Source organism: Orbicella faveolata, unplaced genomic scaffold, assembly GCF_042242905.1.
Source record: "Orbicella faveolata isolate gen_17 unplaced genomic scaffold, um_ofav_v1 contig_1, whole genome shotgun sequence".
NCBI classification, from domain to species: Eukaryota; Metazoa; Cnidaria; class Anthozoa; order Scleractinia; family Merulinidae; genus Orbicella; species Orbicella faveolata.
In genome coordinates, this window is record NW_028301536.1 from 508,778 (window position 1) to 536,363 (window position 27,586).

Consider the following 27,586-nt stretch of genomic DNA (forward strand, 5'->3'; position numbering starts at 1 on the left):
ATTAAGAACCCTTCATCTTGCCGCCACCAAAATGGTCTTGCTGGTAGTAGTAGTTTTCGTGTAATAAAGTCTCGATAGATCTCAGTTGACTAGCATAGTTCTTTGAAGAAGTGTACAAGTTGTTTGTGTCAGACACACTTCGGAAGGTGCCGCACTTAGAAATTGGCGGTAATTTTCACCTCACGTCATCATAATTCTACAATTTGATTTGCTGAAAGGCAACACGTCACGCCAGGGCTTTATGCGGAAAAACAGAAAGATTGTCGGCGACGAGATTTCAAACTGAAAAGACTATTTTTTACGTAATTTGAATTTTCTTGATTGTTCGGAAACGTTTTCCCCTAAAACAAAACAAAGTAAGTTAGCAAGTTGAATCCTTCGTTATTTTTTCTTCATTACTCGTAGGGTTCAGTTAATGATCTGGCAATTTCTCCTGACGGCCAATACCTGGTGTCCGCTGGAGAAGACCGGCGCATTCGTCTTTGGGACTTATCCGCTGGAAGCATGATAAAAGAACTACGCGGGCACACGGACACGGTGTACAGCCTCGCTTTCAGCGCGGATGGGACTCTACTGGCTTCAGGAGGTCTGGACAGTAGTGTGAGGGTGTGGGACTTTGGACAAGCCGTGAAGACTTCTAGTAACAGCAACTCTAGCGCTGCTGTGTCCCCCGAATTAATGGCTTCCTTCCCAACTAAGAACTGTTCAGTTCACTGCGTGCAGTTTAGCAGCTGTAATTTAGTTCTTGCGGCTGGCTCACAAACGCCTTGAGGGGGGATAGGGTGGGGGAAGGGCAGCGGCGACATCCGAACGCTTGAAAAGGTGCCGAAAACCTTCCGACTCTATTGGAGCCAATCATGTCCGAAAGTTTCTTGTTAGTATGCTGTCGATGCACAGGCGGGAAATAAGCACGGGAAGCGAGCGCGAGAAACAAGCGCGGAGAGCAAGGGTAGGAAAAAACGCGTGCGTGGACCACACGCTAGAAGAAAGAAGCGAAAAGGTCTATTTTTCTTTCTCTACCTCCCTCTCGTTCCATTTAGACCTTCGCCAATTCATCTACCCACAAAGCATCTAATAGTATACCACAAAAGTTTGCAATGTTTTGTTTATAAAGTGTATCGAGGGATTCGCTGACTTGCATAGTGAGATACTGACAAAATTAAATTTGATCATGGCACACCAGACAGATTTGTTATCAAATTTTAAACACAATCAGGGGTATTTTGCTGCAGTTTTTTGTCAAACCCGACGAAGTACTTACCGAAGGACATACCCTCATTCACGAAAAGCGATTTTATGAAAAGAAAAAAGTCCGTCTACAAACTCATGGGTTGGCGGGGGGGGAACATTACGAACCATCGACAGACAACGAAACACTCTTTCTTGAAGGTGTGCGAAAGCATTGTCATTTAATAGCTAGCCAGGGAAATTCTAAACCACTGACCAAAGTCGGGGGAACTCATTTTAAGATTTCTACAGGATTTAACTATTGTGTTTATAGCAACCCTCTTATGATCAATGAAAAGTGCTTTCTGTAAGAGAGATCAAGGCAAATTTAAAGTGTAAACTGGCTGAGCAAATTTCTGCATGTTTCCACATAACTTTTATCACTGACGGCCCCAAAGAACGGCTGCGGCCCCCTTGAAAAGGAGAACAATTTTCATTCCTTGTTGAAGATTACAGCCCCAAGACAAATAAGATCACAGAGTCAAATTGTTTTTATTAATTTTCATTCATTTTACAGCTTTAGTTTTCTGCTCTACATTTATTCCTGTACAAAAAATGACTTGGGTCGTATTTACAGCACTCCTGAGAAACTTGTGGCAACAAAAATAATAAAGATTGATTAGAGCGCAATGCTTTATTGGAGGCAAAAAATGAACATCCAAGTTTCTTTGTAAAAACTATTCCAAAAAAAAAATACGTGCTTATAAATTCTACATATTTGGAAAGAAACATAAGCGTTTTTAAGACTATAAACAGGAAGCGAGTGCAATCACATACCTTCGCCAATGAGAAAGGTTTTTTGTTGGGTTTCCTAACTTTTCAGCCAATGAGGGAGAGGAAAGAACCGCACGTAAGGCCGGTTGATTGAACACTAAGCTTGGCTTTTGATTGGCTTAGCGGTCAGGAAAACCAACTATGTGCATGGCAGTGGTATAGAACACCGCTTCAACAAATAATTATTAAATAAATATCTAACACACACGATTCTGATATATGCGGAAATTATCGCTTTTCGTATTAATTCTTTCACTAAAAACTGTTATTGCATTCTTCCTTACATCCAAGACACTACGTCAAGCCCACATTCTAAACGCACGAACCTACACTTCAAGTTTGATAAATAGCTCGCATAAGTGAATTGCGTGATGTGTAATCCCAAAATTGTCGCGCCTAAGGCAGCGTGCACACTACGCCGGAGAAATTTCAAAACGCAGCTTTATTTCTGCGGTTAGACCTACCGTCCACACTAATCCGTCACCAAAACGCCATTCAAACCTGAGGAATTTGAAACTGCCGGCTTTTCGTTCTCGTGTGGACGGAAAACATTTTGAAAACAGAGATTTTCGAAAACAATGGCTTCACGATAATCACGTGATTTCCCTGACCGAGTTTTACTCCAACTCAAATCCAAAATGACCGGTGATTAAATTCCTCTGGTGTAGTGTGGACGGAAAACATTTGATGCGTTTTCAGAGTGAAATCTCCTCCGGTGTAGTGTGGATGGGGCCAAATATTTCTAGTAGAATGATGGAGATAACTCAAGGATGGAAACGGGCTGTAATTTTGTTGGGCACTATGTTGAACTGTGTGTCCGGAGGTCGAGTCACGACTGGCTTATCTTAAAAAAACTTAGCTTCTTCGTCTTCGCTCGTATTCAGATACGCCTTCATCTTACCCGGTCTTAACCAATATCGTTTCTTTTTGGTTTATTAGTGCCTCTTTCGTAATTTTCTAACATGATGTACCATAACCATAACGAAGCGGTTTTCTTCAATTAAGAGATATTTTTAAACATTGCAAAGTGACTTAAATATACGATGATGTCACTTCAAAACAAAATTACAAATAACAAATAACGCATTGACATGTTTGAACAAAACAGCGTGATAGACTAACCGTTTCATGAATGAGTATGTTCTTTTCTAGAATTTGTTATGATAGTCCAATTGAATGTTATTAAAAACTGGATCACTGGATAACGCAATTCAAGAGTTTTCATTGGCTTAGCCATCATGGTATATGGACGATTATACCATGCTCTACAAATATGCTAAGCCTTCGCGGATTTTTTTTTTGGGGGGGGGGGGGGGCGGGGTGGGGTGGGAGTGTTTATATTTCATTTTAGTTTTCCGTATTGTGGATGGCGTTTTTAATAAAATAATTTTTCCACTCGTGCTTGCTGGATATGAGATGGTTATGGCCAAATTGGTGCTAGGCACCTCACTGGCTATCTACCATCTCATATCCAACAAGCGCAAGTGGAGTAATTGTTAATTGTTTACGCTGTGGTGTTTAAATCAATACAACCTGAACATATGAAAAAGTTTCTTTTTAGAACAATTTACCATATTACTTGTGAAAAAAAATACTTTTCCGCATAGTCTAGTTGTTATTTTGTTATAAAGGGCAAATGGCATTTATCAACCTTTCAATCTATTTGTAGCCATGCACAAAAAATAACACTTTTGGCCGCATCAAGGTTAACACTAATAATCAGTGTTAAATATCATACAAAATTAGAATTCCAATTGTACGACAAAAGAGCAAGTAAAAAATTTTGAGCGAACGCTCGACCTAAGTGGAAATCACATCGTTAAATTCATTAAATAATTCATTTGAAATGTTAGTCTAAATGGCTAATCTTATGGCACGCAAAAACTTGAAAATAATTTGACAATGGTATGACTAACTTTCACTGACAATTTCAAAATTACTTCATGTAAAATAATATAATTACTGAAAAAAATTCAGATTGGACATGTAGTTCAAATTTTCTAAGGTTTGGAATTACTGTATTACAGAGTATTTGCCAGCACTAACAAATTGAGGAAATCGCTCCATGCTTGCAAAATCACATTGACAAATATCCAAAAACTAAAATGTTCATTGATCTAATTGGTGTACAAATTAATGTTCAAGAGACATCTCAACAAATTTGAAGATGTTTTCCAAATTATACTCAAAGCTTCAATTTTGAGATTGAAATGAAAACATATCACCTTTTCAGTCACCTAAGGACAGCTATTATTAACCTATTCCTAAAAGGGTTTCTCCCTACCATATCCATACAATACCAAGAACATAGGTGAGGAGAATAAGGAAGTTTATCAACTATTTCACATGATGACACGGCTGCCATATTGTTCCTAAACAAGAAAATTTCTCTCTTTTGCAAAAGAGCTCTTTCCTTATAAAACCATGTCCTAATATTCTGGGAACACAGCTGCAGTGCCACTGTATACGGAGTAATATCATGGGTGACAAATTACTCCTCGATCTCGGGGCAAAATTTCAGTGCTAATTTATAATTTCACACATGAAATTACAAAATTGCTTGGCGCAAAATTTCTCAGTACAATAAACAAGTCAAAAACCCAGGATTGTAAGCGTAATTATTTGTCACCTACTGCATTAAAAGGTAATCAAATGGTACACTTGTGAAATTCACTGAAATAATTTCATAAAAAGGCTCAATAAAAGTGTCAACTTTTGATATTTGGAACATGGAAAATTTGACAATCAAAGTGGCTACAGAATTAAGATGGATCTACGGGAACCAAAAAATAGCATCCACGAGAAACCATACTCCGAAAAGGAGATCAGTTCAAATTATGATTTCGTACCAAAAAAAAATATTTAAAATAACCATCTGGCTCATGATCTAGAAATCAGTGCGGTAAATTTTGCCTACTTCTCTACTGCCACAATAGTGGCTACATTGTACAGCATATAGCAATATTCTATGAATAGTTAAATTTACATGAACACATATAAAATACTCTCCAAAAGGAGACATAACATATAACTATCACTGCACAATGGCAATGAGGCAATGATTATGCAACAAGTACCATCACCAAAATATGCCTAAAAATACATCCAAAAAAACCCCTAAACATTCAAGCTACATAATATGTGCTATTTAACAATTGAGCTATAGAAGGTTGCATTTTCTAGTAACAAAATTAATATAGTCAATTAATTTTGAACAGAAAATGGGGACAACCAATGTAATTTTTAATTATTACTGTTTTTAATTAGTAGAAATTTGCCATGGATCAATATTGTGGTTACATTTGGCACCCATAACACATCAGTTCAATGGCACAGCCTTCAAAACTTTGAACAAGATCACACATCTGACTGGGGGAAAAAATTGTCAGAGACCATAGAGCCAATCTAACTGAACTTAATTGAAACAGGCCGTGGCATATTTGCACTAAAATACTTCTAAGGCCCCAAGACTCTCTAGCTGCAATTTTAAATGCAAATTTTGGGTGCAAAACTGATGAAACAAATTTCATTTACTCATAGCTGCTACTTGATAAGTTTTCCAAATAACAAGATACAAAAATTGACCAACTTAACCACACCCCACAAACTTGATATCCCTGTAACAATTTACTACACAAAGAATACCTGAAATTTTCTACCATAACTTAGTGCATCAGAAAGAGTTATTATAAAAATTCAAATGCACAACTGCACTGAAATATGATTCCTTTTGCTCCCAAATATAACAAAACAGCTCCTTGTATCATAGCATCTAACAGCCAAACAACAATGGCAATTCTTTATCATTAGTTAAACATCAAATTTCATTCTCTGAGTTTGCAATCAACAGGTCATCACGCCCTGCCTGAACACTCTCCCCAGCCTAAATACATGTTATGCTTAGCTAGATTGAGAAAACAGACATTTTGATGTTGCAAGATTGTTTCCATCCATTGTGAGAGAAAACTTCAAAATGTGATACAAATATCTAATTTAGTGGACTGTACGTATCTGCGATAACGGACAACTCAAGTTTAAAGCAACTGCAGTCAAACCTGTATTAAGCAGTCACCCTTGGGGAATGGCTAAGTGACCACTTAATACGGGGTGACCGCCTAATACAGGCTGCAAGAAAAACAGTTCAAATACAATCAGTGCTAAAAAGACATTTGACCTCACGGGGAGGGGGGTGGGTCACATTGGAAGAAGGCCAAATCAAATTATCATCTAATGAAATATTGTCCGCATGGAAATTTTAAATTCTGCTAACATTATCATGATTTTTCTCACATAGCAGGGAATCAGTGCAAGATGAGGCGTCTGTTTCCTCAAAGCCACAAAACCACATGTACCTGCCAGTGTTATGTTTTCAAACAAAAACAAAACAAACAATTCGTTGATTCTTTTTACCCTCATCCTCATGCCCTGACTGGGCAAACTATTAAAAAGGCAAACTCAAATAGGAGTACCTTTCTGTTCTGTGAACAAATAAGAAAATTACATGCTCTGCCCAAAACCAATGTCTGCATACTAAGTTTGCATACTAGTACAAGTACCACTCATCCAGTGCCAATTAAAACAAGATATGAACACTTCAGGGGTTTCATTAAGGGCCAGGCACCGGACAAGTTAACTGGAAGTGAAGTCAATTTTGCCTGCCTGGTTTGACCATCTAGAGGAAAGTGTTTCTCACAAAGAAGTTCAGTTCAAAAAGATCTGTTTGCCTGTGAGAACCAATTAAACCACTTTATGAAACCCCTGTGGACATTATGAAGCTTTCAGAACGGATGACAAAAATTAGATGGTCATGATCTTAACTGCAGCTCACCTTAACCTTTTTAATGTCTGTTATTTAGTTACTATCTCCACTTCCTGATTCTGTGCTCTCATCCAGATGATCACCCTCTTGGCTTGGTTTCTCAGAGGTGATGTGATTTAATGCCGACCCACCACAGCCAGATGTCACTGAGGAATCATGAAGAAGCATGTGGTGCCCTAGTTCTGCTGATGAATTACAAACTTCCTCACATTCTGAACACCGATGCAGCTGTCCCCTGATGATGCCCTGATTTTTTGGAGTGTTATTATTATTGCTAGTCTTTAACTGCATAGCATCGCTGTCATCAAAGTCAAACTGCTTATCACGAGACTCATGTACATGCATATTGTGTCGCCGCAGATCACCTGAAATTAACATGTTACTATAAGTTATGCAGAGGTACATCCCATGGCATTGCATTTGTCATTTCAAACATTGTGGCCAGTGCTTGAAAACGTAGACAACAACATGATAGACTGAATTCACATTTTCAAGCAAATATGAATAATTATAAACAATGTTCTGTTTAGGGGAGAGGGGGCCAATACAGATCATCTTGTGTATGGAGTTTAATGACTGCAAGAAATAAATAAAGTGGAAATATAATTATCTGCACAACGTTTTGGTAAACATTTGGCTAAGTAACATGTTGCCAGCTACTTGAACCAAAATCTGGGACAGCTAGTGGAACCACAACGTAATGAGGTGCCAGGGGTCAGACAAAATGAGTCCTCTCCAATGGGAGTTTGTTACATCGCAGTTCTTTTTGCACATTTTTCTATTACTGGGCTTAGGTGTTAGAATTGTTCATTACACCGGAAACAAGTTCCCCAATCAGGGTTTTTTCAAGCATTTCTTTACTACTAGTTGAGAGAAGTTTATTACAAATTTGATTTCAATTTGATTTCAAGCAACAAATTTGATTTCAATTAGTAGTTATTCCTCATTCAGGTAAGACCAACATTTGGAGAATTAAATGCTTGGACTGCATACTAACCTGATCTGTTGAAAGACTTGGGACAGTGATCACAAGCAAAGGGGCGCTGTTCTGAGTGTGTCACAATGTGCCGTCCCAGTTTACTTGAAGTGGCAAATGTCTTGGGGCAGTGAGGACACTTATGTGGCTTCTCTCCTGTGTGAATGTATGTGTGCGTCTTCAAAGATATCGTTGTCGCAAAACTCTTCTCACAGTGTTTACAGTGGTAAGGACGCTCACCTATAGTGCAAATTTAAGAAATTAAAAATGGAGAACACTTGCCTATGAATTCAAAGAGTACAGTGAAGTCTCTGTAAGGCAGACCACCTAAGGGTGAGTTCTAACTTTCCATCTTAGTGAGGTGTCTGCTTTATAAAAGAGTGTTGACTGTATAATAGATTTGTACACACAAGAGAACTAAAAATTTGTGATCTGTCAAACAACTCCAATAGGTAGCTAGAAATGAATACAGAATGTAGAGTACAACAGTCAGAAAAATTGCAACAAGGCCTCATAGTAGCTTGATACCACAGACTACTCAGAGGGGTGGCTGCTGACCACAAAGAACTCCACACTCGAGTTGTAAACTGTGCAGAGCATGGAAATATTCAATCAGTGCTCAAAAAAGGGCTGTTCCCTCGTCAAGGACATGTAGATTTTCTTGCCTGGCAAGCCACTTTTCATTCTGACTTGCCTGATGGGCATGGGATTCAGGCAAGTCATCTGCCAACTAAATTGTAATAAAAGTAAACTACGACCAGCCCAGGCCAAGCATTATTTGTAAGCTGCTTGTTTGAAGGTCAAGCTGGAATTCAATTTTTTAGTTGGTGCAAGCCCTCTCAATCTGTCTTAAGATGCAGTAATAATTTAAAAGTAATTACCTGAATGAATTCTGCTGTGTCTTCGCAAATCATTTGAACTATAGAATGCCTTCGGACACTGAGGACACTTATGCGGCCTCTCCCCTGTATGAGTGTAGATATGTTGCTGGAGACCAAATGGATGGCGGAATGCCTTGTCACACATGGTACATTTCCATTTCCGGCAACTCATATCAGGGCACACTCGCTTGATATGTCGTGCAAGGTAGCTGAGTGAAGTAAAGATCTTGCTGCACTTTCCACAAGTATACCCCTCTGTGAAGAAAAAGACATTTATTTCATTAAACATCTATAGACAAACAAGATAGAGCAATTAATAGGGCCTGAAGTAAACATAGCAAAACCTACATTTTATTAGTAAGCACACATAACATTTAACATAAGCATAAGGATGGTACAGTGGTGTGAGTACTCTCCTCCCATCAATATAGCCCAGGTTCGAGTCCTGGACTTCACGTCATAAGAGTGTTGAGTTGTCATCAGTTGTGGCTTTGATCAGAGGATTTTTCTCCAGTTTTCCTCCCTCCAAGAAAACCAACACCCCAAATTCCAATTTGATCTGGAAACAGTGGACAAAGAGCCATGGGATGATGAGCCATGAGTCCAATTTAGTCATTTACTTACTATTTATTTAATATTTATTCATTATAAGTCCCTGCATCTTGTTACAGGTTTGGTTGACTTACATGTGCATAACTCTAAAATGTTACGTCGTACTTCTCTTAAAGTTTCATGTACTTTAGCAAATTAATTATATAACAACAAATCACTTGTTGATGATTTTCATATTCTCATCACGTGCCTGCTTGGCAATCTAATAATGTTTTGGGGAGAAATCAAATTTTAATCAAAAAAAGAAACTCTCACCTCTACCAATCCTGTTATATTTTGGGTCAACGTCAACATCTCCAACACGGAACACTCCTTTGCTAGTAAACACAACCTCATCATCATGTTCATCTATGGAGTCCTCGCCCTCTCCCCCGGCTTGCAAGGTATCGGCAGTATCAAGCCCATCCTGTGAACTGATACTCAGAAGGGCTGATGCAGCCTGGTGTAAATTGAAGTCTGATTGTTTGGCGGCACTTTGCCTTTCTGCCTGGTCCATGGGCTGATTAGTATGGCTTTGTGAAGAGCAACTAGACATGATGTTACCTGATTGGGTAATGATGGCAGTTACTGTTGTAGATGCTGCTGGTTCAGTCAACAGCAGGTTGTTTAAACTACTTGTTCGTTTCAGTTCTGCCGATTTCGTTCTTTCATTAACAAACTTCTTCACAGCTTGCTTTGCACTTACAGGTGCTGTTGCCACTGCTGAACTTACAGTCGCAGTGGACTGTACTGTGGTAAAATGCGGTGCTTGTGTAACAACCATGGCAGATGTTTGTCTCATATTCAGAGGAGATGTTGCTGCTAAACCACTAAATTGCACAGGCATGTTTCCAGGTCTGATTGGTTGGATATTGCTTGCGATCTGCCCCATCATCGTTGTCACAGGAAGCTGTGATGCACTTTGGTTTCCAACAGGAAACACAGGTGCCGTCCTCTGTTCACAGGGAAGAATTGGACGCTGACTGCTCATGCTGGCAGCCTGAGATGTTGACAAGGGAACAGCCTGGCTTACCAAAGTGACTTTACCCAGCGTCAAGACACTGGAGCAAGCAGAATTCACAGAAACTTTCGGTATTCCCACCGACTGAACACTGGCCATGCCTGTTGTAAGAGGTACAGGTGAATGCCCTTCACTCTGAGGTATGTAGTTCCTGGCTCTGACTCCACTCAGTGTCTGTGGGCTAGTTAGATAGACAACAGGCGCTGCAGGCTTTATATTCCACAACAAATTTGCTGTAGTCCGTGAGCCAACGCAGCTGACAACATCTTCCATCCCTTTCAACGGTTGTTGTGGTTGGGCTTGGGGGTTATTGCTGCTGGGTGGCAGAGAAGGAGCTGCACTTTGCACAGCCATTGATGCTTGAATATTGCGAGGCTGTGTTGGTCTGCAGAATAAGGCTTGTATATTTTGCACCTCTGCTGGATTCATCATTCTTGAGCTCATAATGGCTGAGGAAGGATTCAGTGAGCTGGGAGCGGCTAATCTGGGGCTGATCTGGGGTGGCACTGCTGTTGGCACAGCGCTTAACTGTGATGTAAACTGACTCAGGTTCATCAAATTGTGTGGTGCACTTGCTACTTGCTGCAAACTGGCTTCAATGCTTGCTGGAAGTCTAAAAGGCTGGTGCAAAGACTCCTGTGCAACAAGACTGGACTGCAGTTGAGATGTAGCTTGACTCTGTGATGGAGCACTCATGTAACTACTGTTGGGAGGCTGTGAGACTCTCACTTCATTTGCAGTTGTCAGAATTTGCATGTTTGCATCAACAACCTTATCATTAGTGTACGAGTCCTTAGGTATGGAGTTCTTTCCTGCATTTATGCCAGTGTTGGTGGTGGCTACATCAGATGACTCTGCTGATGGAACGTCTGCTTCGGTTTTCTCCTGTCGCAAAATGGTGGGATTGGTACGGAAGCTGACTAATGCTTCAGCTGCTTGGGATAGTTTCACCTGTTCAGATTTTCCTGATCCAGTCTTCTCTGGAGATGATGAAGAAGGTGATAGAGACTGCTCAGAGCTTGTACGCATTCTCTTTGGTTCACTAACAGAGCTAGATGCTCTGGGTTTTTCTGGAGAGGGCACATTATCACCTACCAGTTTACTTGAAGCTGCCCTTCTTTTTGCACTTTTTGATGGAAGGCCATGAACAAGAATTGTCAACTTATCAGCTGTCAGTTTGAGAAGCAATTCTGCAGCAGAGGAAACTGTTACTTTGCTAAATCCTTGGCACTTTTTTAGTTCACAAAACAAGTGATCAAACACATCAATTTTCTTTGCAGAGAGGCTACTACTGCTGGCACTATATTTAGGGTGTTTCCTGCTTGTCAGAGAAATGTTTTCTTCCCCTTTACTCAGTTCTTGGGATGATCTGCTTGAAAAGTCCGCAGAGCTGCTAGTTTTACCTCTGTTCTTGGTTACTTTACCATGTCCTGTTTTGCTTCCTTTAGTGCCAGATCTTTTAAGATCACTAAGAGATTTCTCCTCTTCAGCAAGCCCATTTCTACCAGCCACATCTTTACTGTTTGATTTTTGTGTCCCACTGTTTCTAGAGGACGTTGCAGTCTTTGGCTTAGAGATATTTTGCCTAGTATTCACCGATTTTTCTTTCACTTCAGCGTTTATCTTGTCAGTGTCTCCAACACCACTTTGTTTGGTGTTATTTTTCCTTAACTTTGCCGACCTTGGTTGACTTGGATGTGACACTGTCTCTTCTGTACTGTCCTTACTTTCATTCTTCTGATTCTTCGATGTCAACAGGCCAGTTTTAGCTTTCTTTATAACACGAGCTTTTGCTATTTTGCTTTTCTGTTTCTTCTTTAGACTAGAAACCTCACCATTTAAAGTACTTGAAGTCTCAGTTTTGCCTTTGATCACATTTTTCTTGGATCTCTCTGGTGATGTTGCCTTCTTGAGTTTGCTTCCTTTGGGTGTTTTGCTAACAGACTCATCCAAGCTTATCGTGTCTTCATTCACATCCTTAACATCATTACAATCATCTTCCACAATTTTTGTCTTCTTTCTCCTGAAGATGAAAAACAAGACAGTAATAATCTATACATATATACATGTAGTGTAGTTCTAGAAAATAACCATACCGTCTACAGAAAGTTTTTTCATTTTAACCCTAGCCCTAGGGTGTTTATGACGACCCCTCCCCTTTCTCTCCTATGGAATTTCCGGTCTTGTATTACCCTCATCTCCAAACCTCTCAGCAGTTCCAAGTTGTTTTATATGTGGAAAATTAACAGCTCACACTGCTGCGATCACTTTTTTTATTAACCTTACTTTTCTATCATGGCCACGATGTTAGGTTCAATATATATTATGTATAAATCATGTCATGACATGTTGTTCCAGTAAACAGCCATAATAATTATTCCTCCCCCACCCCTCCCCTCTCCACCCATAGAACATTTTCTGGGGCTTGAACCCCTCCCTCGACCCCTTTCAGAAACTGAGCAGTTCCAGAAAATGTCCATACTCCCAACACAGAAGGCTTTGGAATTTCCCAGGGATGGGAGGGTTCTGTAAGACAAACAAATTGAAAGGAATGTATGAAGCATAATTGGAAACTCCAGAGGGGTGGGTGGGGGGTCTTAGAAAAAAATCCCTTCTGTGGGGCAGGTATAGATATTTTCTGGAACTACACATTCCAGTAAAGGATTATATTCCCTTCCATGATTGTCATGATGATGAAGATGATGAAAAGTCAATTTTGGACAGAAACCATTCAAAATTAAGTATATTTATAAATCTTGGTTATATAACATGTTACTATTTACACAGCAAAACAAAAACTTGTTGACCAATTTATTCAACCATCTATTTAGCACATCTAATTCCAGAAACTTACGTGCTTGTTCGTTTTCCATTGTTCGGAGTACCCTCTTTTAACTTCTAAAAAGATGTCAAAAATATAATTTACCATTATGAAAAGTACAACAATGCAGAAATAACAGTGAATTTTTCAGTTTAAAAATGATTCATAGTGCTTAAGATGAACAGTAGCCAGCTAATCACAGACTACTAAAAATTCAGGTTTAGTTACTAGCTCTAGTATTTTCTTAACCCAATTTAGTCCAGGTGTTGGGAGGCTGGGGAGGGGCACAAAGTGCCAGCATGATTTCAATACTATCTCCTTTCTGGGGGCTGCAGGGGTGCTCCCTTATATGGGTTATATAGGTATATGCAGTCTCAAAGGCTAGGGGTTTTCAGCCATTTTGGTCATAAATAGGAAATCGATTTTGGCCATTTTGGTCCTAAATAGGGCATGGTTTTTGCACTCAAGTTTTTATATAGGTATATTTTTTATGAAGAAGCTACTTTTTCATCATTATTGATAAGACCATCAACAAAAGCCCTTCACAAATTATGTTCACGGCAATTTGACATTGGTCTGAACTGGCAGACTAATTATAAGGCAGGTCTAACACAGGGTATTGATTTAAAGGTCAGGTCATAAACAACGTAATGAAGTTTCGGTCACGTCATAAATAGGGTAGGGATAATTGCAGATTTTGGTGACCAATAGGGTAAGGATTTTGGGAAGTGGGCTGTACACCCCACCCAATTTTTCTGGGAGTACCCCCTCCACCACCCCATGGACTCCTTTCAGGGTGACATCTATAAAACAAATCCCTCTGTTTACATCTTCTTCTATATCTCCCCTGTCAAAGTCATTTACAACTGCAAACACAATCTTACAAATTTTCTTTCCCTCTCGAAGATATCTCTGTGATTAGCCAAGGAGTTGATTCCATGGTTATATAGCTTTTTATATGTTGACTAATTCTTTTTCTTTTTTTTTCCTTTTATTTTGACACAAAATAAAGTTGTTGATTGATTGATATGATAACACGATTTTTTACAGCAAAATAAAGTCATTTTGAAATCACTCTGCAGTGAAAAACAGAATTAAGTAAGTTTTTTTTTTCAACTAACTCTTAGGAATGTTAATGAATATCTTAAGGTAAGCAAAATTTGGGCTTTAGATGAAAATATTATGAGTTTATTGCTCTCTGATATATCACTTAAGGCAATCAGCCTGGAGGAAACCAAATTCTTAAGAAAAGTTTAGGAAAGCAGGTGTGAAAAGTTTCAACACACATTTCACGCCAGTTATGCACAAAGTTAAGAACCTGCAGCTGTGGGAACTGTCTGATTTGCTTAGTTTTCCCAAAGAGAGCTACTTACAATCTTGAAAAATCGTATAAAATCTGACAATGAGACTGACGTTATTAAGGTTGTGCTCTACGTACAGTCTGAATAATTTACTCGCACTTCATGATTTTAAATATGAAATTTAAGGTTCGAATCACATTACATAAGTCAAGGTTAGGGGCCTGCAGTGTGGGTAAATACACCTCTGAATAAACAAACATACCGCATGCACTTGTTTTAAAATTCGAGAGACCAAAAAATATTATTGTACAAAGAAAGTGTACCATATTATTTTGAGAGATTTATAAGCTGCTGCTTTACAAGTAACTGGGTCATAGATACCAAAAAAATTGTTAAATCGATTGGAAAATTAAATGTCTTTTTTTCTCGAATATATTCAAGCGCAGACAGCCAAAAGCAATTCATTCTACAGAAAATTAAAATTAGGCAACAATATTTATACTTGAGTGGGGTTTAAATCCAAGTTGCTCTGTACAGCAATCTCGTTTACATAAAACGAAAACAAGTTTTTATGCTTGGATACCAACGAAGTGACGTATGGCTTAAAATTAGACAACTGCGTCGAAGTAAATTGATTCGATGCTGTCTTCGTACGGGGCAAATGCCAAATTTGTTACTCCCGCGCGCATATAAATTGTGCTAGTTTCGATTACCTTAATATATTATCTCTATGGAACAGGATGTTAAAAACAGAAAGTGCAATAAATAGGTTGAAAATCTGTTATGTTACTCTCCGCAAAAATATCAAGCAGCTTTGAAATTCACGACATTTACTTTCGTGTTTTGATTGACTCCTACAAATAGTCGAGAGCTGCATAATTTCGATATATTGACCACATGGCGTTGGTCTACGAGAAAAGATCAAAATCGTTTCACAGTACATTTTTGAAATCATCTCTATCTAATATGCATGCTAAGCGTTACAATGTGATCGACCGATCGAGCCATAGAAATATTATTACATTAACGTTGAACAGTAAACAAACATCGCGCTAGAGACCTCAAAAAAGATGAGCTGATTGCACCCTGCACGGTGACACAAGAGTGAATTCTTGAAACAAACTTTTGGAACTTTAAAAACATGAATACGGTTTCATCGACTCACAATCGCTGCAATTTTCTTGTACAGTTCTAACTTGATCTAAATTGGAACCTATGTATACGATAAAAACAGATTTGACCGTGTAAACTCTGCAAGACTAGCGTGCTTCCTTGATAACGCACCAACCGCACCGTCACATGGTCGCCGAGCAGGGACAATTCACAACAATTCACCAACGCAAATTTTTGTCGCCGAGATTAAGCTTACCTCCAAAGCTTTTCTAAAAAGATTTGAATAAATTTCACCAGATCTTGTAGTAGATCGTATATTTTCAAGGCAGCAAACAGCAACTCAACACACCTCTTTCTTGGCGCTTGCATGATTTTCCGGTTCTTCCTCCGACGAATAGCAACAAGGGCACTTGGACGAATGTGCACGTTTTCGCCTGAAAAATTGCACACAAACTCAATCTAAATCGAAACAGAAGCTCAACTGGTCAAAGTAAAAAGCACTTACGTCCTCCTCAAACCACTGTAGCCCTTTTCCATAGCCTGCCAGTGTGAAAATCGGAGAAATTTGTCGAAAATGAAACCAGCAACCCAGACATCGACATGTTTGTATCAGAGTAAACCCTTTGCGTCAGAGAAAATACTATGGGTGTTACTGCGGTTGCGTACAACGCCCGTTCCAATGACTTGTGGGTAATTTTGGCAAATTTCCCGCGAAAAAGGGGCCTACCCTGCAAGGCTGCAAGGAGGAGCCGTTGGTTTTCCAAAGCAATGTTTACATTTCCTGATTAAAAACTCACGCGAAAATCCAACTTATTTAGATCCTGACCCTAACTTTGAAAGGAAAAGGGTGGAAACCTGCCTTACATATGAGCAGTCGGGTTGTTTTTGCTTAAAAGAAAAATATCGTATTTACTATTACGTAATTCGCGTAGGCGTGAAACAACAGTTATGTGACGAGCCGCGAAGAGGTGAGGGAAATATCCACTACTTTCACCGATCCTGAGGTTAATAATTGTTTTTGTACACTACACAGGCTAAATAACTAGTGCACCCAAAAATTACTTTATTTCTGACTATAAACCAACAAATGGACGGAAATTTCAAATCTCTACTCGGAGGTGAATGGTGTTCTTTCCTAAGCACCTCCGAGTTCTTAACCAATCAGGACGCGTGAAAAGCACCTTAAGCTTGTGTGGTAGAAACTAACAAAACATACCTCCATTTATATCGTACAAGTGCTCTGTACGGTTAATAGCCAGAATTTTTTCTTTGTCAGTAAAGACACGAGTTTATAACCAAGGGATAAAAGATTGCCACAGGTCAGGAATGGTCAGGGGAAAAATTTTCTTCAATGCCAGGGAAATCTCGGGGAATTTTCATTTGATTCAAGGGGGAAATGACACTCTAAAGAAAAGAAAGGGTAAATTGAAATTGTAACTCCGCTGATTGAAGGCTGGAAGAAACGTTTCAAGGCACTGCACCGGGATCTCAATGGTGTTTATTATTATTATTATTATTATTATTATTATTATTATTATTATTATTATTATTATTATTATTATTATTATTATTTTTCCTTTACATAGCCTCTTCCAGGCGTTCAGTTAGTTGGAGCGAAACGCGAAACACAGCGCGTAAAAATTAAATAAGGCGCGGCGAGACTCACGGCGCTTTTTAAGTTTTTCGCGCGCTGTATTTCGCGTTCCGCCCCAACTAACTGAACGCCTGGAAGAGGTTATCCTTTATAAGGAAGAGGGCAAATTTGTTGAAAACTTGTAGGTCTTTAATACTGATGAGTTTTAAAATAGAACTGTAATAATGGATGGAAAACCTTTTTTTAACTGTTTCCAGGGGATTTAATTTTGCTCCATTTTTTGTCAAAACGGTTTGATTAAAACCTGCGACTTCACACCTTCACTCTAGTGAGGGAATTATTGAACGGACCGAATTTAACTCAGTTTTAAGCGTTTCTTTTCCACAACAGCAGGTTTGAAAAGGTCTGCCCGAGTCAATTCACTTTCAAAACCTCTTGTACGCGTATAAACCTTTTTAATTCAGCGCACTGTATGGTAATTCCATCCTAACTCACCGTTTATCAGTTTACATTTACGTTCACTGTACATGTACGTTTTAAGGCTTGACTTAACAAAGTCATGATCGTACAACGTCCATCGGTCATGATTGTCTGTTATGTTCAATACGATAAAATTAACTGACCCTTTCATACCGGTATATATTTCACAAGGGAAAAGGTCGATCGTCCTATCACAAACAAATCCCACAAAATTGCGCACATCAATTCCCGGAGGCAACACACACCGAACTGCAACGAAGGTTCTCCTTCACTCTTGCGGGGTCGCCCGTTTGATCCATATTCGACTTCTACATTTGTAAATAATTTTTTTTCCATGCCAAATCTGCTTTACTTGGACTTGGGGACTTCGATGAACCGTGCCAGAGGGGACTGGTGACGAAGGCTGTTCTGAGCAACTTGGCGACTTACCCAAAACCCGTAAAAAAAGTTTTAATGAACCTGCAGTGTGCGTGGAAGATAGGATCTTCACTGGCAAAAAAAAACAAGGACACAAATACAGGTATCAAAACGTTCTTTTCATTTCCATTTATGCGCTACAATAGCAAAATACACTTCACACTTTCTTGTGTACAAACCTCCAGCTCATTTTTAACGAGACCATTTTACAAATATTCTGGTTGCATTTGTGTCGCGAAGACACGATTACAATATCAATTAAGACGAGCACACCTTATAATTATATAAAACGCAATAATCTAAGCGTAATACACGCGTATCATTGCTGTTTGATCTTAATTCCGGATTCTATAGCTTTGGAACTTGTTTGGTTCTAAGAAACTATAAGTTCAAGTTAGATAAAATCATGAAAAAAGCGAATCAGTTTTAAAATTCGTAGCAGGATGTAAGCTCCCTTCCTTGAATCTATTATAATACATACCCATACAAAAATAAATAGCTTTAAAATTGTGACAACATGTTAATAGCATAAGCTTATCAATATAAAAATTACATCTTGTGTTGTCAGTCAGTTTTTAAGTCAAAAATAATTAATCTTATTAAGAGATCTTCATTCTGATTAGAAAGTCATCAGAATATTTCAGTGTAGTCACAAACTACTCATTGTAATGAAATCAGTTCCATACTTGTATCTGTTTTTTTCTTCCTTTTTCTAGCTTCCAACTTAAAGGAAAAGCCATACTTATATGTCCAGGTGCGAGTTCAACAGAGAAATTCAGTTATTTTAAAAACAGTTCATAAATACCTAGGAATGTATTAATCCAAGCATGAGCCAAACAAAGATGAGAGTTGAGCCACCTCACTGGTCTCTTGCCTAGCCACCAATCTCTCTTTCACCTCTCTGAGACCTGAGTCAACTATGACAGCCTCTATTGCAAAATGTCAAACTGGGCAAGTTTTCATTTTTCAAACACTGTCTTTCCTCATGATTCTCATCCTTGTTTGGGTTCAACTCTAATCAACTTAATTCCAGCAACTCTTCTTTGCCCCAGACTATTACACTGTTTCTAGTAAACTCAATGATAAGGAACACATATATTCAACTACTACAAAAATTGAAAACTCAAAGTACACTCTTTGTGAAAGATTTTTGTTGTAAAAAAGCACCTTCATTTAACAAATGTCTCTTGTTTAAATAATGTGGCCATAAAAAATAAATGAGAGATCGAATCACTGATCAGTTCTTTAATGATGTTTTCATTGTATAATCTAAGCTGCTTGTCAAAAGAAAAGATCAAAAATATATTTTATTTTCCCAGTTTTTGAAACATTACATTTCAGGAGCTCATATTCAATCCGATTTTAGAGCAATGCTTTTAAAGTAAGATATATACACGTGCAGTTTCACAAATAACTATTTCTAGTGATATTTAAGAAATGATTTGAAGAAACTAAAAATAATAAAATCATGGGAAACTAGTTTTCACGTGATCGTCTAAAGCGTGGTGGCAATTTTCTTCTATGTTGTGGACTCGAAGAGACCTGAAATCAACAGAGATACCTTACCAAGGAACACAGCTGTATTATTCATGCCACATTCTGAAGATAACAGCAACAGTTCTTGTGATCTGTGACTTAATGTTCCTCCAATAAATTATACATTAGTCAGATTAACTTGGTACCAAACTACCTGCCTTGGTATAGATAATAAAGGTTCTATTGGAAATATGTCTTGAAAACTACCCCAAACATCTTTTCATTTCTCTTTAATCTTTTTTTTTTTTTTTATCATTACAGTCTTTATTCACATGATAATTTTAGTGTATAGTGACACCTACATGTACATGGTTAGAAACAGGCAGGGCTGTTGGAGCACCTGGGTATTCCTCTGAAAAAAAAAAAAAAAAAAAAAACAGAAATTACACCATAAATGAGTTTTTCTAGTTCAGAGATTAGTCTGCAGTTGAGCCCAATGGTCCGTCAACCCTGCACTTATCTTTGGTTTTTGTAGTATGAAGCAACTTGAAGAATTTTACTTCTGTCCCCAACTCCACTCCCAGCATGCATTAAAAACTTGAAGGTAACTATTTACACTCCTGTCACTTATGCAGAGAGATGTACTGTGAGCGTAAAGCCTCTTGCCCAAGAGTAACCCAGATTCTGGAGCCCAGGTGAAAGGAATCATATGTTCTGTGGCAAGACACGTTACTCTTTACAGTACCTCTGTACACCCAGGAGTAGAAAAGGGTAGATGGTACCCTCCCTTTTTATGTGCAAATCCATAACACCAAATACTATCACATCAGTGCAAATGCTCTCTCATTAATGTACAAAAACAGAGTTGCTTCTGTGGAAAATGTTCTCTATCTAAACACTTAAATTCCAAATCTCATACTGGAAAGAAATACAAAGTAAATACTAAGTTTAATATATAATTACCTTGATAATGTATTACATAAGGGGCTGGTTGCTGTATATATGACACCTGCTCAGTGAAAAAAAAAAAACAGCTGATTGTGATTAAAGGCGAACAACAGACCTGTTGGAGAAATTGTTCAAACCTCTTTAATATGGACATATACCAATTTAATTAGAAGAACAGCAGAGAGCCCCATTTAAAGGAAGTGTTTCTATTATAGAGAGATCAAGATTCTAGAAACTCTGGATTAATCGGACTGTTAACTGTCCATAATATGCGCTTAAGCTGCAAAGTCATAGACACCTGACACATGTTTGGAAACAAAATTCTTATAATTATTAACAGTCTGCAGTTATGAACATGTTTCAATGAAAGTGTGAATGCAAGTTTATTACTGGTGTAACTTTTAGGTGTTACCCTCTATAAAATAAAGATTGATTGATCAATCCAACGACTGATTGATTGATTGATTGATTGAATACTAAGTACAGAATTTTGTAGTTCACATTCCCAAGCTCTCCCAGAATTAGCTGCAATGATTGCAAGTGTCACATTTCCAGTTTAAGAAATGAATAATAACAAAGTTTAGTTCTCTTTTGTTAGTCTCACCTGATGTTCAGGAGTGTACACTGGAGGCATGTATGTCGGATACTACAATCAATAAGGAACGATGTAGTCAGCAACATTAAAACTAAATTAAATATTGTCTCACAAACTCAGTCAAGAATTTAACTTTCACTTGCATTATGTATGCTGTCTCACTATTTCTTATAATTATGCAAAACATTTTTTAACTTTATAGTACCGTTCAGCATCAACCTTTTGTTTTGGAGCTCCTGTTTTCCTGCTCTATATAGATTCAAGATATTGCTTTCTTAGTTTTACAGCCATGGTACATTTTACAGGTGTAACTACATTAAGGATCTGAGCCCATTATTGATTGATAATAATTATTTTTGAATATTATACCTGTACAGGTGTCGCAACATTAGACGCAGGCACAGGGTAAAAATACTCCCCTCTCATTTGATTGCTGGACACTGTATAAGGGAGTGAAATAAAAAAAAAATTCACTTAACATAAATTATTAAATTTAAATAAATATACATATAAAATTCCTATCTAGGAGATGTTTTGTGACATGTTTTTAAAAGTAACTTGCTGGTGCATCTCTGCAATTCATTAATGTGTCCCCTCTCCCCCCCATCCAAGGTTAATGCCTAGGATGTCAACAAATGTGTAAAACTGTATGGTTAGACTTTTATGATTTTCCCTGGAGGAAGAGGAAATTTTTAAGCTAAGTTTTTAATGTCCAGCTAGCTACTGATGTATAGATATCATTTTGATATGGCCTGTTTTTGATGCATAGATATCATAAACATCATTTTGCAACAAGCAAGTAACAAAATTCATGCATTTACTTCTCATCAGGACTTCTTTACATACCTACAACAAGTTCGGGATTCTCTACAGGCGTGACCTGAATATCAAAATTGTACAATGAAACTAATAAGACTTATTTTTAGCAATAATAATTAATGTAAAATACAGGTGATGACTACATAGTTTTTTGTAATCTTTTCTCACATTACGTAGTCCAGCAATAAGGCCCACTGTTCTTGTGCTTGATGCATGACGTGGTGAAATGTTGGTATACTGTAAATGTCCAGTTTATAAGTTTGTTTTGGGTTTGAAAAGAACGCATGCCTTCAACATGTTTTCCTGTCTTACGCGCACTTAACTAGCATACAAAAAAAGTCAAGTTTAAACTGCCCTGACAACATCTCAAACCAAAATATACAAAATGCATTCAACCCTTTAACTGACCATCATACACTTTCTTACGAATTGAGGGGTCATGCACTTTGTACCACTTGTGATGTCATCAACTTAGGCATCAATAGATATTCTTGATAAACAGATAATAGGGCTAGGATGGATCTATCCGCACAACTCTCTGTTTTTAAAATCAACCACATTCAGACGTAGCTAATTGAAAGAAAAACGTGAGCAGTTTTTGGTGCAATATTAGTGGTAAAATGGCCCATTACACCTAAAATCAATTTTCCATTTCCAGACTTTAAAGATAATCAACACCGAACTTTTTACAGCTGTCAGAAAGGATATGAAGAGCAAAAGCAACAAGAGTAAAAGGGGCGAGAAAAAGCAAAGGAGCTCATGTGCATGCTCCAAATTAAGACATTGTACATTCTAGTACCTAACGCTCAGGGAAATCTTGCTCCTTGGTAAGAAATAAATCTCAGCAAAGTTGAGGCCAGTTCAGGGTCATGGCAGGCAAAAAACCAAGTTTACAGTAACAAACAGCATTTTTTGAGGAAATTTGCCAGTTAAAGGGTTAAACCACAACATGCCCTGATTAAGTACCCACCTGTTTCTTTACTGCCGGACCTAAGTTGAGCTTTTTATTCCTGAGGAACAAAGTTCCCTGAAAAAATGAAAACCGCCAAACAATGTTTAAGTTTGTTGCTTTGCTGGTAATAACAAATAAAATCCAGGTTGAAATTTTAAAGGTGCATTCAGCATTTCAGCCCTCATTATCCATGCCACCTGGGCAAAGCTCCTTTGGGTTGTCACAAAAAATATCTGCTACTTAGAGGAAGATAGAAACACAACAAGCCCAAAGAGTTTCTGCATAGAAGACTGCATCCATCCACACTTTGGTTGCATAATTCCAATGCAATTCACTGATTCACAACTGTGTATTACTTGGTCAAGAAGGACAATACATTTTATAATAAATTTAGAATATGTTCCCCAAACATTAATCCCTCAAATGAAGCACCTAATTTGACCTTTCCTTTGAAATAAGAATAGAAATATTACACTGTGGTCAATGACCTATTCATACACATTTTGCTGGTGAGCAGCTGCCACCTGTCCCAGTTACAGCTGGTCCCTCCTCAGTGAACAGGGTCATTAGTCTTCTTTATTATACATGCCCAGTCTGCAATATTATAGGATGAGGGACTACCCAACTCTTCTCACCATTTCTCTTAAGTACTCCCTCTGTATATCATTCTCAAAACAAACACAGGCCAGACCAATGAAGTCTTACCATTTCTGTCACATTTCTCACATCACCTTCTGACTGAAATGTCACAAAGCCATAGCTGTCAAAAAATTAAAACATTTGGGATCACAATTGTAAAGAGATAAAAAAAAAAAGTGGAAGAGAGTGCTAAGCATATCAATTTTTCTCAAACTGCATTACGGTAGGGCAGAAATATTTCAGGCTAGAAAAAACCAAGAAGAATTAACCCAGCACAAACAGAGAGTGTTTCTGTTGGGAGTGCAATTTCTCCCCATTTTACAAGTAAATTTCTAAGCATAAATGCAGAAAGCCAGCAGACGCAGTAATATGTTGATAATTTGTGATAATAATTTTTCCTTTTGATATTCATATGCTGATATGACTGTGTAATTTTTAGCTTTTTTAACTAAATTTATTACTTGGGCGGCACCTTGCAGGAGTCCTTTGGTCTCATTTGTGCTATGTATACTTAACAGCACCTTTATTACTGCAGCTGTATATGTTGTTTACGCTCACGGTTGTGCATTAGCGAAAACCAGCATTGAACAAGTCAAGGAGATGCATAAAATTGATGAATTGATGGTAAACCAGAAAATAAAACTCACCCCTTTGGAACTTGATTTTCATCAAAAATAAGTTTAGCCTCCACAACATGGCCAAAGTTGCTAAAATATTGAGCCAGCTCTTGTGGTGTTGTCTACAAAATAAAGACAAATGTTTTTAACATGCAGTTTTCTCAATCATTTTCTAGACACTTTAGGTGTCAGAAATTACAATGAGGTACCTGACCAGATAGTTTGCCTTGAATTCTGCCATTATATTCACAACCTTTCCCAATGTTTTTATGTTTTGCTTCTCAAAAAAAGGGGGGGGTGGCTAGTCACCCAATCCACCCCCCTAAATCTGCTTCTGGGTATCTTAACCGCAACCGATACACGAATTATTGGATGCGTTTTTGAGCGACTTTGTGCAGGGTACAATTGAGGGACTCTAGCTTTTCAGTTGCTTAACAAACTACCCAACTGCACTCTGGGCCTCTTCAAACGAGCTCCATCAACCAAATTGCCGCAGATTCTGAGATCTCGCCTTGCCACCCTTTCCTTTATATAAATTTTGATGTTTTTGCATAAAAAGCAAGGCTAGCCTGGACCAAAAAAGCAGCCATGATGCTATAATCTTGCTTTGTCCACTGTGGATGCTAATTTCATTATGCCAAACCAACCGCTCAGACACCAGTGGGAATACCCGAGGAAAGTGAAATGAACAGTGAAATGAGAGTGAAATTTTCCGATCAAACCAGGCCAACCAAGAGGAATGGCTCTTACCATTTTTTATTCCTTTTCCAAATTCCCTACAAAAATGAAGAGAAGCAGGGCAATGAACCGGTTTGTCAAAAATGGAACAGCAAATTTTGGTCGGACAGGTCCGGATGAAATTAGTGGACCACCTCCAGAGGTGATCCCAAATGTTGTGGTCAGAAGGAACTGAAATGGACCTTTCCATTGACTCCCGACCCAAATTTCCGGAATCTTTGGCATAATGGAAAGCACCTCCTATCTTCAACAGAACAATGGTGGCTTTAAAATTGCAGCAGTAAAGCTAAAATGCTGGCAAAGTTAAATTGTTAGCTTTGTCAGCTAGAACAGCAAAAAAAAAATTAATGAGACTCATAGTCTACTTCCTTTCTAGGAATTCTCAGGCAAACTCTTCACGCCCCTTTTTCATCTGAACTTCCCGTATGAATGGAAGACAAAAATAGCTCTCCCAGTGACATTGTACCACTGGAGAAATGACAAATCCTGACTATATGGAGGGAAGGGGTTGAGTAAATTGAAGAGAAAAAAGACTGTAGCCGAATGACAGTAACAAAACAACCCTGCAAAAACGCTTAAGCTCCACATTTACTCGAACTTCCTATTAAAGGCAAGACGAGATTCTGGATAATTCACGCAGCGTGGAAATTCGCGCGCTGTCTCCACGCATAATTAACGTTGCTTAAACCCCCCTTCAGAGAGTTGTTAACGTTGCGAAGATTTAAGGCGACTCAGCACAAATTCGGCATCTTAGGATTTACGGCCGATCAAAACCACTGGCTAGTGTCGACACACAATATAAATAATTTACAGAGCAGCATGAAACCACTTCACCGATCGCAACGAGGTCTCACTTATTTTACCAGTGGTTATCAAGCTTCAACCGTTCACCGCGACCGGGAAAAACGAATTTTGCAGCTCAGTACTGCATATTTTAACCTTTGCTCCTTCAGTAAATCCGACCCATGTTATTTTTTCTTGACTTAAGGCTTTAATACATGTTTCAAATCTAACCTCAGGAAACACAAGCAATCGACAATCGATGGCAAACTATCGGTACATTTGCTAAATTCTCATGCTGCGCTTTCAAATTAAACAAACATTGTCGTTATTGCTTACTGTACCCAAAACTTCAAGGATTACAAGGGGCTTTGAGATCTTCAAGGGCCTCTTAAGAATTAAGTTATCAACAAAAAATAAAAATTCAAGATCTCAGCAAACACAATACGCCCGTTCAAATTACTAAGCCGCTCGCGGTTTCGAGTGGACAAGCTAGATGATCAAACGAACTATTCACACCAATTGAAAGTTATAATTTGGAAATATAACGGTATTATGTCTTGAAATAACCAGAAGATAAAAGTAGTAAACAGTACTTACGTTGTGTGGAAGCCCTCCAACAAAAAGACGGTTCCTGAATCTACGTCCAAACAGATAAGTGCTGCTTTCCTGCAAAGTAAAGTATCTGGTATTACACCTATGTTTACAATTCAATGGTCTTCGTGCTGTTGAATCAAATGTTCGCGAACGTTTTTGACTAACGACTATTTCAAGATCGAAACTTTTTGGTTGTTAAAAAAAATTGCCACAATCATGTCAACAGTAATTTAAAAATTATAGAACGTTGCGATCAAAACGTTTATGGAGTTCACTACGCAATTCCACTAACAAAGCTATTGAAAAGCAAAATTACTGCAAAGGTAAAAGAAATTGAAAATTGTGTTACAAATTGCAACAGCAAGAGGCTGTTCGAAAATCTTATCTGCTTACCATGATGGTTTTGAAAATGTTTCGCTGGTTTCGATGCCGGCGCGACAGATAGCACGTGGGGAAATGAAGCTGACCGCAGAAGTCACAGCTATATATACCCCGGTTTGGCATCAATTATGCTGTAATTAGGGACAATTTCACGCATGTTACGAAAACACTGGGTTGGAAATGACAGGTTTTCCCAGCGGAACAAACAACTCTTGCAATAAAAACAATACCTTTGCAAATTGGACAATCATGGGTGAGATTAAATGCGTATGTATTGCTATTGCTTTGAAGAAGCGAGATTTGCAACCGGAAGTCGAACCAAAACTTTCAAGTTGGGTGGCTGAAGGGTGCAAGCGGGTGGCTGGCATGCTTTGAGTTAAATTTAACGGTGTTGATGGAACATAGCTGTTGATCTGAAGACATTGAATTATCGCCAGGTTACAGCTTCGATAGATAAAACAACACCGCTGCTCTAATTTGACAGCTATCCCAGAAACATGATCCAGAACAGCCGATGGGTGTAGATGAAAATTATCGAGATGCTTATGAGGTTAAGGGTTGGCTTTATTTCTTTAGTCCTTCAAATTACAGCAATTATTTATCGCATCGTGAATTTTTTAGTCGCAGTATGTTCTGCGAAAAAGCAAAACTGAGCAAAAAAACTAGCAAAAAGCTTAACTTAACCTTTTCGGCGCGTATTATGTTGTCACGCATACACAGTACACTGATTGAACGGCTTGTTAACCCTAATCTTGCTGAATTATCGGAATTTCTTAATCTGAAACTTAAGCAACTGTAAGTAAAGCTTTTATTATCCCATCTATCAAAATGAAACTTTGACGAAGCTTTTAGAGCTTGAGGTATCATTTTCCCACGCTTGAGGTGTTACTCAGTATTCTTCTATTAATTGAAATGTTTTATGGGTGGAGTCATGTTATTAGCAAATTATGAGCAATTATAATACAACGTCAAAACAGCGACCCTTCGTGGGTAATGCGATTTGAGTGTTAACATCTTGTATATACCGCG

The 27,586-nt window shown here is 38.3% G+C and overlaps 3 protein-coding genes and 1 long non-coding RNA gene across 5 annotated transcripts in view; 2 read left to right on the plus strand and 2 right to left on the minus strand.

The window, feature by feature from the left end:
- The window catches only part of LOC110046309 (TAF5-like RNA polymerase II p300/CBP-associated factor-associated factor 65 kDa subunit 5L), a 12,485-nt gene extending 9,274 nt beyond the window's left edge, over positions 1-3,211 (plus strand). The window contains exon 6 of the mRNA XM_089283307.1: positions 406-3,211. Coding sequence (XP_089139433.1) covers positions 406-771 — 366 coding nt within the window. The 3' untranslated portion in view covers positions 772-3,211. The remainder of the gene's footprint in view (positions 1-405) is intronic.
- LOC110046288 (uncharacterized) lies at positions 1,701-16,190 on the minus strand. The gene is made up of 7 exons (XM_020751976.2): positions 16,030-16,190; positions 15,874-15,958; positions 13,144-13,187; positions 9,545-12,312; positions 8,678-8,932; positions 7,818-8,036; positions 1,701-7,185 (listed from the first exon to the last, which is right to left on the minus strand). Exons 1-7 carry the CDS (start codon positions 16,059-16,061, stop codon positions 6,854-6,856), a joined length of 3,735 nt encoding a protein of 1,244 aa, XP_020607635.2. The 5' UTR covers positions 16,062-16,190; the 3' UTR covers positions 1,701-6,853.
- A 1,484-nt stretch (positions 16,191-17,674) lies between these two features.
- LOC149117637 (uncharacterized) lies at positions 17,675-21,153 on the plus strand. Of its 2 annotated transcripts, XR_016205681.1 has the most exons (3): positions 17,744-18,118; positions 18,732-18,769; positions 20,127-21,153. It is a non-coding gene; the product is annotated as an uncharacterized LOC149117637 (long non-coding RNA). The 2 variants fall into 2 exon arrangements; XR_016205679.1 differs by lacking the exon at positions 20,127-21,153 and having other exon boundaries at positions 17,675-18,118; positions 18,732-19,934.
- LOC110046319 (deleted in azoospermia-like) lies at positions 18,114-27,024 on the minus strand. Its single transcript, XM_020752015.2, has 11 exons — positions 26,570-27,024; positions 26,180-26,248; positions 24,092-24,183; positions 23,511-23,565; positions 22,824-22,880; positions 21,881-21,914; positions 21,404-21,474; positions 21,044-21,085; positions 20,455-20,500; positions 19,854-19,903; positions 18,114-19,557 (listed from the first exon to the last, which is right to left on the minus strand). The coding sequence occupies exons 1-11, from the start codon at positions 26,678-26,680 to the stop codon at positions 19,492-19,494; spliced, it is 693 nt and encodes a 230-aa protein (XP_020607674.2). The 5' UTR covers positions 26,681-27,024; the 3' UTR covers positions 18,114-19,491.
- Positions 27,025-27,586: the final 562 nt, after the last annotated feature.

What these genes read in the sequence shown, in the direction of transcription:
- LOC110046288 (XM_020751976.2), bottom strand. Translation starts at nt 16,061, where the DNA reads ATGGAAAAGGGCTACAGTGGTTTGAGGAGGAC. An exon ending in AATGGAAAACGAACAAGCAC is followed by an intron (nt 12,313 to 13,143) that starts GTAAGTTTCTGG and finishes TTTCATCTTCAG; the next exon opens with GAGAAAGAAGACAAAAATTG. An exon ending in CAAGTCTTTCAACAGATCAG is followed by an intron (nt 7,186 to 7,817) that starts GTTAGTATGCAG and finishes TGTTAATTTCAG; the next exon opens with GTGATCTGCGGCGACACAAT.
- LOC110046319 (XM_020752015.2), bottom strand. Translation starts at nt 26,680, where the DNA reads ATGCCAAACCGGGGTATATATAGCTGTGACTTCTGCGGTCAGCTTCAT. An exon ending in GTCCGGCAGTAAAGAAACAG is followed by an intron (nt 21,915 to 22,823) that starts GTGGGTACTTAA and finishes TTTGATATTCAG; the next exon opens with GTCACGCCTGTAGAGAATCC. An exon ending in CTGTTTCTAACCATGTACAT is followed by an intron (nt 19,558 to 19,853) that starts GTAGGTGTCACT and finishes TGTTGATTTCAG; the next exon opens with GTCTCTTCGAGTCCACAACA.